General features: G+C 43.6%; 1 protein-coding gene across 6 annotated transcripts in view; it reads right to left on the minus strand.

Moving 5' to 3' along the window:
* The window catches only part of Prr14l (proline rich 14 like), a 69,161-nt gene that overhangs the window by 34,543 nt on the left and 22,213 nt on the right, over nt 1–12,405 (minus strand). For 5 of the 6 annotated variants that reach the window (XM_085836594.1, XM_085836590.1, XM_085836593.1 and 2 more), the window contains 3 exons: nt 9,556–9,609; nt 4,696–9,295; nt 244–315 (listed from right to left, as the gene is read on the minus strand). In XM_085836594.1, coding sequence (XP_085692720.1) covers nt 244–315; nt 4,696–9,295; nt 9,556–9,609 — 4,726 coding nt within the window. The remainder of the gene's footprint in view (nt 1–243; nt 316–4,695; nt 9,296–9,555; nt 9,610–12,405) is intronic. The other variant, XM_085836592.1, reaches the window with a different exon arrangement.

Here is a 12,405-nt window from a genome sequence, read left to right on the forward strand (position 1 = left end):
TCCTTTTTAAAGTAAATGGTGCTAATTATACAACCCTACTCCTCGGTATCGGATATAAAGCATTACTGATTCTCACAGATATTTGAGACCTATAAACTTGAGTAAGATTAACAACCTGAGATAAATAGGTCAGAGTCGTGCCAGGCCTGGCCCATGCTATCAATGAACACTAGAACAGATGCATTCTCCCTTGCGCTTTCTCACACACACCCATCCACTTCAAGCCTGTGTGCCGAGGCTTACCTCAGGTGACTGCTGTTGGTGTTGTGGACAGCTCCCATGCCTGGAAGAGGCACATTTGGTATGGTGGTGTGGCTGAAATAAATCACAAGTACAAAGCAGCAAGTTAAAGGAGTGGGACGAGAGCAAAGGTCGTGATGTTACTGCAGGTACTGGCACATGATGGAGGCCGAGAAACAAGCACCGCCCATCGTGCCACTCCGCTCATGTGTGCTTCCTAATATAAAGAGGTATAAATAAAGAAAGGACAGTAAAAAAGAGGACAGGAACAAGAATGACTTTAGGGCTTACACCTTTTAATTAACTTGTAAGCACACAGGTTCATACTCAAAAAGAAAAGTTTAAAGATGATGAACAGTAAGATGGCTCCGCATGTAGAAGGTCTTGCTGCCATGCCTGGCCACCTGAGGTCAAATTCTGGAACTCACAGGGTAGAAGGAAAGATGGATTCCCAAAATATTCACTGACCTTTCTTCCTTCATGTGCTTATCATGGCACATGTACACTTACATACATGCACACACATACAACAGATGGTTTTAAAAAATTAGACATAAAAGTATCTTGCACATAAAAAACCCAAACACAACAACATAACAAAGTATCTGTATAAGCAAGCCCTGCACCAGGAAGGATATATGGTGGAATGATGATGAGTTCAAGTTCAAGACATGAGACCCTATCTCAAAAAAAAAAAAAAGGGGCTGGGGGTTGAGTAGGGGGTAAGGTAAAATGGCTCAGCAGGTAAAGATACTTATGGTCTGACAATGCAAGGTGACAGCCTGAGTTTAATTCCTGGACCCCACATAAAGTGGAAAGAATGAATCAACTCCAAAGTTGTCCTCTGACTACACACACACCCACCCACACCCACACACAAGCGCATGCGCACATACACACATGCACACACCATGGTACAAGCCTACCACGCCCCTCCTTGTCAAAAAACCCAAATATACAAAATAAAAAGCATAATGAAAATATAGAGCCGGGCGTGGTGGCGCACGCCTTTAATCCCAGCACTCGGGAGGCAGAGGCAGGCGGATTTCTGAGTTCGAGGCCAGCCTGGTCTACAAAGTGAGTGCCGGGACAGCCAGGGCTACATAGAGAAACCCTGTCTCGAAAAAACCAAAAAATAAAAAAATATAGGGTTGGCGAGATGGTTCAGAGAGTAAGGTCCTGAGTTCAAATCCCAGCAACCACCCATAATGAGATCTGATGCGCTCTGCTGGTGCGAATCAAGCAGATACAGTGTACTTACATATAATAATATATAAATAAACTTTTTAAAAAAGAAAATATAAAATAAAGATCTTAAACTGTGCAGGTCTATGTTAATTGTTAAAGTAAAATTTGCCTTTTGGGGCTGGAGAGATGGCTCAATGGTTAAGAGCACTGGCTGCTTGCTCTTCCAGAGGACCCAGGGTCAATTCCTAGCATTCTATGGCGGCTCACAATTACCTGGAACTTTAGGGCACCTGATACTTGCTTCTGATCTGTGTGGGCACTAAGCACATGGTGAACATACACACATGCAGCTGAAACACCAAGACACATACAAAGTAAGGTGGCTGGAGAAATGGCTCAGCATTTGAGAGCACTAGGTCTTGGACGGGACCTAGGCTCAGTTCCTGGTACCCACTGGGAGGCTCACAACCATCCAAAATCCAGTTTCAAGGGCTCCATCACACTCTTGTGACTTTCTTGGACACCAGGCACATATGTGTAACATAAATAAACATTCAGGCAAAATACTCATAGAGAAAAATTTAAAAAAAGAAATCATAATGTCCAATGTATATAAATCATAGCTACATACCTAAAGCACAATTAATTTCATTCTTCTACCAATGGCTTATAGATACATTCATATAAGATGCCAGAAATTTTTATGCTTTTCAAATAAGACTGGCACAAAAATTCTACTGATTTTAGAACAGAACACACTTTATAAACGTGAAACTTGCGTCATAACCCAGCATCTCATCTCCTCCCTGAAAATTAGCAATTTGTTAAACAGCTAGGGAAAAATGAAGTCCGGTTTCTCAAATATTTAGAACAGATTAAGGTCTTAGGTGAAGACTCTCAGTAAAGCCTTTAATCCCAGAACTTGGGAGGCAGAGGCAGGTGGATTTCTGAGTTCGAGGCCAGCCTGGTCTACAGAGTGAGTTCCAGGATAGCCAGGGCTACACAGAGAAACCCTGTCTTGAAAAACAAAACAAAACAAAAATAATAATGAAAGGAATTATGAAAAACCAGATGAGACAGAGTTCTGAAAGAGAAAAGACCCCTGGACTCACATCCTGAACACTAACATAGCATACAAGAATATAAGAATGAAGTGGCCATGCCTATAATCCTTGAACCTGGAAGGTGGAGCAGGAGCAGGAGTTCAAATCCAACATAGGGAGTTTCATATAAGAAAGACAGAGAAAGAGAGGGGAGGGAGGAAACAAAACAGTTTAAAGCTATGTGCCACAAGCTTACTTATAGCACAGAACAATTCTAACAGTTTACATAGAGGCAGACCAAAATACTAGACAATATAAACAGTATGCCATCATTTGACACAATTGATCCTGTTTTATTTTTATAGTATACTTATTTTGTACTCACATGTGAACTCACCATGTGTGTAGCATGGAATGTGTATGGAGGTCAAAGGACAAATTGTCATTTTTCTCCTCCCACTCCGTGGGTTCTAAGAATATAAGTCAGGTCATCAGGCTCGGTGGCCTACTCACTAAACCATCTTGCCAGGAAGCACCCCATTCTTTCTCTCATTCATTTGTTATTTTCCTTATTTACAAATTTAATTAAATTTATTTTACAGATTTAATAGTTTTGTGTAGCCAGTGGCGGTACTGCATGTTTTTAGTCCCAGCTCTCATCTCAGGAGGCAGAGGCAGGCATATCTGAGTTCAAGACCAGCCTGGTCTACAGATCAAGTGCCAAGACAGCCAGGGCTAACAGAGAAACCCTGTCTCAAATAAATAAACAAACAAGCAAACAAATAAATAAGGAACCAATCCCTGACACTATTAATGATATTCTGTTGTGCTTACAGACAAGAGCCTAGCATAACTGTCCTCTGAGATGCTCCATCCAGCAACTGACTGAAACAGATGCAGAGGCCCACAGCCAAACATAAGGAGGAGCTCAGGGAGTCTTGTGGAAGAGCTGGGGGAAGGAGTCAGAGACCCAAAGGGGATAGGGACTCCACAAGAAGACTAACAGACTCAACTAGCCTGGACCCTTGGGGGCTCCCATAGATTGAACCACCAACCTAAGAGTATATATGGGCTGGACCTACTCATCTGTGTCCCTCTCCCCCATAGCACATATGTAGCAGAAGTGCAGCTTGGTCTTCATGAGGGTCCTCCAATAAATGGAGAAGGGCTGTCCCTGACTGTTGCCTGACTATGGATCCTGCTCCCCTAACTAGGCTGCCTTGTCTGGTCTCAGTGGGAGAGGATGCGCCTAGTCCTGCAGTGACTTGATGTGCCAGGGTGGGTTAGAACCCAAGGGAGCCTCCCCCTTCTCATAGGAAAAGAAGAGGATGATGGGGTGTGGAAAGGGGCTACATGGAGGGGAATGAGAGGAGGAGGGCTGTTATCAGGATATAAAGTGAATAAATAAATTAATGGAAAGGGGAAAAGAAATCTTAGGTTCCTACCTCCATCTCCCTGAGTTGGGGACTGAACCTAGTCTTACAATAAGCAAGCACAGACTCCAGTGCTAAGCCCCAGCCCCAGTCCTTCTCTACTTTCATTTAGAAGGTACAATGATATTGATCAAAAAATTCTCCACTCTTCCCAACAGTGAAACCATAGAACTTCTGTCACCTACAGAGAGGAACCTTCCCCTTCCTCTCAAAGTCCCAAAACTAGGGTATGCAACTGTGAACTTATGAAGGCTATACTATAGAAAGAAATGTAGAAGCAACTGGGTCATGATGGCTCAGACTTGTAACCCTAGCACTCAAGGCCGAAGCAAGACGTTCTTGAGTTCCTGACCAGCCTGAGCACAGTGTCACAAACAGCAAGCAAACAGCAAACAAACTATAATGAAAGGTGGTGGCATACACTGGGCACTGTGACGTGTAACTTCATCTCAGCAGCTGGGAGACAGGGACAGGTCAGACTGGTCTGTATAATGAATTCCACAACAGCAGTCAGCAATGAAACCCTGACTCAAGAGAAAATAAAAGATGGTGGCACGAAGAATAAAATATAAAGAATAGTGTAGATGTAAGAGAAGATGTTGCGGGCAAATCAGGGGCCTCTAAATGCAAGAATTACTACCGAACTCTCAACAGAGACTTTACAATTGAACAGTGTAATAGAGGTGGCCCCCAGCAGGCAGTCCTGCATTTCCAGCACTGGCCCCTCTCCGTTCCCAGGCAGCAGGAGACAGATATGGAACAGAATGAAAGAAAAGAAGACAAGTTCTTACCTGCTCGGGGCGCTCAGGCTCCCCTGCTGCTTGCTATGAGTGGAATGAAGAGCTGGCAATTTGAAGGTACAAGAGGGCCCGTGCTGGCTCCAAAGGGACAACACCCGGCCCACCGAGTAGGGCAGAGAACAGAAGACCTTATCTGCTATAGAGGCTGGAGGCCTTAACCCTTTTAGGCCCTGTGTAAACTGGGTCAGGAAGAGCCTCTGCATGATAGGCATATTACTGGAGAAGTTCCGTCTTTTTGTCCAGATTCGGTAACATCCGGGTGAACAAAGTGCTAGAAGTGTGTGAAGGCCAAGGCCAGAGCGGTCTGCCCTGGTCTGAACTATGGCAGTGCCTCCATATTCTTGGAGAGGAGCCTGAGTGTGTGTCTGACTACTGAGGCCAGTGACTTCCCTGAATGTGGCCATCCCAGGGCAACCATGGGACAAGAAAAAAGAGAAGGTCCACTTGGGAGCTGGAGCTGAGCACTGGGAGGCCTCTGTTAAGGCAAGCCTCGATGGAGCGCAGTGCTCAGGAAAAGTCCTGGAGGACTCAGCCATGCAGCTGGACAATGATTTCACATGAAAGGAAAATGGGACGTTTTCCGTACCAAACAGCAGTGACGGCATCTTGTTGCTCAAATCTATGAAGCTCATTTTAACAGCTTCAAGAGAATAAAGTGCCAAGGGCCTACTGTTAGACCCCCTATTCCACCCAGTAGCTGCCAAATATGGGTCCAGCTGCATTGCATTATGTGAAAATCCATCTAGGAGCTTTTTATATCTGAGGCGCTTGTAGTTTTTAGCCAATGGAACAAGGGAAGAGGAATACCGCCGATATCGGAGTTTCTGGGGCTTTGTTGCCATTGTCAGTCTGGAGGCAAGGACAGATAGCTTGTTTAGTAAGGCTGATTCTTTGGTAGGCTTCCTACAACTCAGGCTCCTCAAGGAATGGCACAGAGTAGCCTTCGGCTTTGGTATGTGGCTACACAAGCTCTTGCTAGCTACGGTTTCAGGTTCCAATGGCTTGGCAGGCACGGTACATGGGCTGAGAAGTCTGTGTGCTTTTGTGGGGATTGGGTTAGAGAAACTCTTTCCACAATCAGAATTTCTCACTTTACTTATTTTTCTCCGCACAGTGACTGGCTCCTGACAGGAAATTCTTTTACATGTCCGATGCGGCTGCTTCTTTACAGGAAGCAGTCTTTGCTGATGTGACAGAGTCACAAAGGCACCGTGTATTCGGTCACCTCCAGCAAAGCTGGGGTCATGTTTTTTCCAGGAGGCACCAGGAAGGCAAGTACCTGTGCATAACTCAGTGTCTTTCTTTAATGAATGACATAAGCTTTCTTCTTTTAGGTATTTCAACCTCTGAAGCTGTCTAGCAATTCTGTCCTTGGATGGCTTTCTTAGGGCGATTGCTCCCATCAGGATGGACTCTTCTTGGTCGGCCACAGGTTGCTTATCCTGCATCTCATCTGACAATGTGCCTGATGACAAGTGTTGTTCCAGCAGTGCATGTGTGCCCTTTTGATGCGTACATTCTTCCTTTGGCAAGGCAGAGTCCACAGCTCCCTGGTTTTGTGGGGCTTCAGTAACATTTTGCACTCTCTGGCATTTCAAGTGGGTCTGGGAATTACCACCATGACCTTCTCTGGTGATAGTCTCCTCAGATGCTTCTCCGACAGGTATGTGACCCAGTAGTCCCATCTGATGTTTTTCAGTTTCTTCTTTATTCATTCTAATTGCTGTTTCCATTGTCATAGGCAAATGTTTATCAATGGAATTCTTATGAGAGTGACAAGTTTTGCAAACATTTTTGTTGACACTGATGTATGTGCTATCTCCTTCACTATGCAAATCCATTGGTATTCCTTCCTTCATGTCAGAAAGGACTGTGCAATCCTTGACATTTTCACAAAGCATTTCATCATCTTTGGGTTTAAAGTGATGTTTTGAGTTAGGAATTTCATCATAAACACCAGCTGGTGAATATTCCCGAGAAGACAGACAAGAATGCACCATCTTGATAGAGTCTTGGCACCCGGGAGACACTGAGTCTTTCAAGGATAATCCAAAGGTTTTCCTCTTGCCAAACTCAGAATTTGCTTCAAGTCTCAGCCCTTCTATCAGGGATCCTCCTTTACCTTGATGCTCACAATGAATGGAATATAAAGATACACCTCCTCTATCCAGTGCTCTTAGATTTGGTTCATGATCTACAACAGATTTTCCTTCATGATCAATGGAGGAGTCTGGACAGTCTTCCATTTCATAGTCTTTTAGAGAGTTGCATACTTTTTCTTCACGTGATTTTTGTATTTCAGGAGAGTCTACTGAAGAAGCAACAGCAGCATTTGGGAGTTCTGTACCTTTAAATCCAAAATTCAGTTCTCCTCGAAGCAATGAGGTACTTCTTATAGTCTCGTGGTATGCCAGTGTATCTTGCCTTGTACAATGACCAGACAGACTAGATGCTTCCACACCCAGCACTCTCTCTGGAGGCTCATCTGTGCAGTTTGGACATATGACATCTAGCATACTGTGTGTGAACTCTTCAGAACCAGGAATATCTATAAAGGCTCTTTTGGGATCTTTTATCTTTAAACCACCACAAGACAGAGGGACTTTACTGCCTGAGCTGACTGTCAGATCCTTCTGCCTGTGGCTGACCTCAGGGACGGTCTCTCCAGAGTCACCATTTAGTCCTTCCCCGGCTGGCTTACCTTCACATCTGCACTTGTCTAGACTATTTTGGTTACTCTGACAGTCAGAGACTTCATCTGCTTTCTGATGCAGATTTTCAGCTGCTTGGTACATGGTTTTAAAATGAGATGAAATAACACTCAGAGACTGGTCCACTAATGTTTCAGGACTTGGAATGTTTGCAGATTGCTTTAGTTCTTGGGTGTCACAAGCAGAGATGCTGTGTTTATAAATCTCAGTGTCTATGTGTTCATCTTGTTTCTTTCCAAGCAGTCCTTCATCACCAGTTTCCATGTGAGTGGCTGTGTTCAGAGAAGCACTATGTGTCACAGCTGCTGCCACTGCACTTCTGATTTTGCCTCCTAGAAAGCTGCTTTGCACTTCTCTCCCAGCAGGTTCACTCTCCAAGAGAGTGCTCTTTTCTACAAAACCTTCTGGTCTTTGGGAACAGTGATTACCATCCTGAGATGTATTTCCACATTTGATTTTACAGTTGCTAACTTTCAGAGAATCTTTTCTCGGTTCACAGGCAGCACAAGCAGAACATGTGTTCTTTTCAGATGCATCTCGTGTTATGCAGTGACAGCTGAAGGCATCCTGAGACTGGACATTTTGACACTCTGTGACAATGGAAGAGGCAGCTGTTCCTCTCACACTTGAGAAGAACGTGGAATGTACAGCAGTCATTTCTTTTTGCCCTTCTGAGCTTCTTGTTTTGTTGTTTAAGGTTTGTATGAATGAAGAGGCACCACAGGCTCTGTCACCTTGTGGAGACATGGCTTCCATTTTTGTCTCAGCAGGAATGGTTTGAGTATCAGGGGTAACATTTACGCCATTCTCCAGAGAATGATGGCTCTCTTGAACATCTCTGCATGTTGCTGAAGGCATTTCTCTGTTTATACTTAGAGAGTCAGTTGTCACATGGTCTTGAGAACTAAGGGACACTTGTTGATGTGAAACACATTCATGCTCTATTTTGTGTGCAACCAGGGCTCGGTTAGGAGAACGTTCACTCATCTCACAGGTGGTGATGGGTTCATCAAAATGTGAGATGCTGTCACATGAGGTCTGAACAGGTTTTCCTGGAGATGATGGTAATTTTGCAGTACCTTTCGTGGGTTTTGATATTTCATTATGTTCAGAACGTCCTGGGTCTTCTGACATCAAACTCTGAGAAGGCTTTCTTTCAGACAGAAAGTTGTTGCACAATGCTGTATTTGGCAGAGAGTCACCCAGACTCCTCTGGATGCTGACTACAGACTTAGTAGCATCCTTACTGTAAATCTTCCCATTTAATGCACTGGACTTTACAGTTGTTTGTTCAGGTTCTCCAATATGCACCAACAAGGAAAAGCTGCTTTCCTCAGAGCGTTTCTCAGGATGGGTCACATCAACAGTTTTTCTATGGTCCTCAGAGTTTATCAAATTACCATGAAGGTTTAAAGTAATTTTCACATCGGTTTTTTTAAACATAATTTCTGTGGCTTCAGTAGAAGAATTACACATGGAAGTACAGCTGTCTGTACAGGAACAACCAGCTTCAGTGTGACAGTTGCTGTGGTTACTGGATTCCACAGTCCTTTCTTCTCCACAAGTGAAGTCCTTGATTTGATCAACCTTCTGGGTTTTTTCAGCACATGCCTTTATCAATCCACTGCTTTCAAAACCACATTTTTCTAAGGATTTTGGACCAGACAAAAATGATGTGAGATATAAAATTTTAGAATTTTCTTCCGAGGGCTTTATAGTATCTATGCTTCCTTTAATGATGGAGCTATCATGTGCAGAACTGTGCTTTTCCTTGCAGTGGCTGAGACTCTGCTGGTGATTGTCATCTTCTTCCCAGACAGGGTGTAAGTCACATGACTCTTCTTTCCCTCTGCTCATTTTGGAAACAGTAGAGTTCCCTGCTAATGACAAACAAAGGACAAATTAGTAATTCTCCATTGTTTTTCTTTAAGAGTTGCTTTCGTTAATTCAGGGTCCACAAAGGTTACAGGTTCTGTGGTAACGAAAGCTCTGTTTTCCCAAAACTCACTGCTGGTCATGCTCCTATCTACTCCTGGGTGTGCACTGCTCCCAGCTGTCAGATGCTGTCTCACAGTGCCACCTAGCATCCTTCATTAGCGTCCCCTTACCACCACCCCCTTGGTGCCTCTGGCTGTCATACCTTGTCTCTCTTCTGTGAGTTCTGGCGGAGTTGCAGTTGTATTGTGTACATCTCCTTTTATAAAAGAGAATGAAACTCAAATCAGTACATAATTTAAAAAATAAAAATAAGAAAGCTGCTCTACCTAAATGAATTTCATCATATATCCAATGGCAACACCAAAGACTAACTTGAGAAGACAATCAGAAAGCTCAGTATACAAAGTGAGTTCCAGGACAACCAGGGCTACAGAGAAACCCTGTCTCGAAAAACCAAAAAAAAAGAAAGCTCAGTATGACATACTAGTAGGTTTGTGGTTCTTTGCAAACTATGATAAAGAGCCAAAAAAGCAGCCAGTTTTGAAAAATAAAAATCACCTTTCATTATGTTATTTGGCATTCACAGATGATAATTGAATATCACATAAAAATTTGAGCCTGACTCAGTCTTAAGTTGCTGGAGTTTTTGTTTTATTTTTCGGTTTTTTAAAGGCTTATTTATTTTATGTGACTACACTGTTGCTCTCTTCAGACATTCCAGAAGAGGGTATCATTTCCCATTATAGATGGTTGTGAGTCACCATGTGATTGCTGGGAATTGAACTCATGACCTCTGGAAGAACATTCACTGCTCTAAACCACTGAGCCATCTCACAAGCCCAAGATGTATGTATGTATGTATGTATGTATACCTACCTATCACAATAAACTGTCATTACAACAGTTATTATTCAATGATCATCTTATTACCTGAAAATAGATATAAATAAAATAGCTCTTTGAGATGGTTCTAAACCCAATGAGTTGTAACAAGTGGCTTTCTGTAAGACTAGGCTGATCACTCCTGAAGCTGAGTAACAGGAACATGCAAGCTCAGTCTACTCGATTCACTTCTGAGTCAGTATGAAAATGGTCATTATGAAACTCACAAAGCAAACAAAAATAACAACCAAGCCACCTTTGTGTGTGGAATGCAGGGTGTATGAAGGAGTTTTACTTCAGACACACCTATGATGCCAGCAGAAGGGAAACAGAACAGGAGCCCCAACCCAAGTTCAAAGCCAGCCAGAACTCTGAAGCCCCTCAACTCTATGGTACTACCTTTCCTGAGCCCCAAGTTCTTCTGTAGAAAGCATGGTAAGTACACATATTTCAATGCTATAGAGGATTAAACAACACATGTAAATACTGCCTGGAACAGTGCTTGCAGTATTTTCTCTTTGATTCTTTATTTAACTACATATGAGAACAGTTAAAATGATGGCATCCAGAATATCATTGAAAACTATTTGGAATATGGGTATAATTAATTCAGTGATAGGAGGCTTGTCTGGCAGGTTATATGGGGTAGGGTAAGGTGGGAGGACCTAATGAGTTTCTTATTTGGAGTACTAGCAATTGAACCCAGGACCACACACATGCTTAGGCACACACTCTGCGGCCAAACTACACTCCCAGACCTCTAGGACATGGAGAGGTAGTAAACAATGGAGAGATAGATATACACTGGATGTCAGCAGTTTACATAAATATGAATTCTAACAAAGGTCGTCTCCAATTTGCTACACAGTGTTTAGCATGGTGAAATAAGCTGCTTTTGTATCATCCCCAACAATGATCTGCCCATGAATTGCTCAGCATGAGCACTGTGACGGCCTATACCCACAAATTCTAGCATTTGAAAAGTAGAGGCAAGATGATTACGAGTTCAAAGTCACCACTGCCTACATAGCACTGAGGAGGATACCTTGGAATGCACAAACCTGTCTCACACAAAAACAAGCTAGCAAACAAAAGAGCTGGACCAGTGACCTCATACCTTTGATTCTAGTATTCAGAAAGCAGAGGCAGGAGGATCTCTGTGAGTTTGAGGCCAGCTTGCTCTACACAGACAAGTTCAAAGCCAATCCAGGCTACACAGAACCAGTTTCAACAAATAAAAGCCCCTCAGATGAGCAAACAAGGAGAGTACCAGTCTGAATGTATCTGATAGGACAGACTCCCTTGTGAAACAGCCCTATAGCTACTTTGGTCTTGCCCCTCTATGGCCACTCTAAGTCTCTCCCATTGTGATGTTATTTTATTCTGAAGCGTTTTTTGAACACTGCCTAGCCAAGAGCATGTCTGAGAGGCAGGGGAAACTTTGGGACATGGGGCCTTACTTGATCTGGGGGAGAGTCTACACAGACAGTTCCAGGAAAGCCAGGACTACATAGTAAGAGCCTGACAAGGGGGGTGGGGGGGTGGGGGGATGAACAGAAAGTCCTGAAAGGAAGATGTTGATGCACTGATGCACGGATCTCTGAGTTCGAGGCCATCTGCTCTACAGAGTTGAGTGAGTTCCAGGACAGCCAGGGCTACACAGTGAAACCCTGTCTCGAAAAACAAAACAACAACAAAAAAACAAACCAAACAAAACAAAAAGATAAATAGTAAAGACATGGTGGTGCACATCTTTAATTCTAGAATCCTGGTGGCAAAGTCAGGCAGATCTCTGTGAGTTCTAGGCCAGCCTTGTCTATAGATCAACTTCCAAGACAGCCAGGGCTGCCCAGAGAAACCCTGTCTCAAAAGATAACAAGGAGTCCGTGCCTGTAAAATACTGACTCTAAGTCCAGTACTGTGAAAAGACTGGACAGTTACAAGTGCTTATCTGGGCTGGCTTCAGCCCCCAGAGACCACACACATACTGCTTGCCAAACGTCAGACCATGATCTGATCTCAAGACCAGAAGATCAAAGTGGAAGACCACAGGCTGTGCAATGCCATGACTCAGCCTCCAACTCAGCCTCAGCCCTCCCTGTGCAGCCAGTCACACTTGGCCTCCTTGGAAAACCTTACAGACCCTACCCTTGACCCTCTCTTCTGTTTC

This window comes from Mus caroli, unplaced genomic scaffold (assembly GCF_978045245.1).
Source record: "Mus caroli unplaced genomic scaffold, Mus_caroli_1 scaffold_4, whole genome shotgun sequence".
Taxonomy (NCBI): domain Eukaryota; kingdom Metazoa; phylum Chordata; class Mammalia; order Rodentia; family Muridae; genus Mus; species Mus caroli.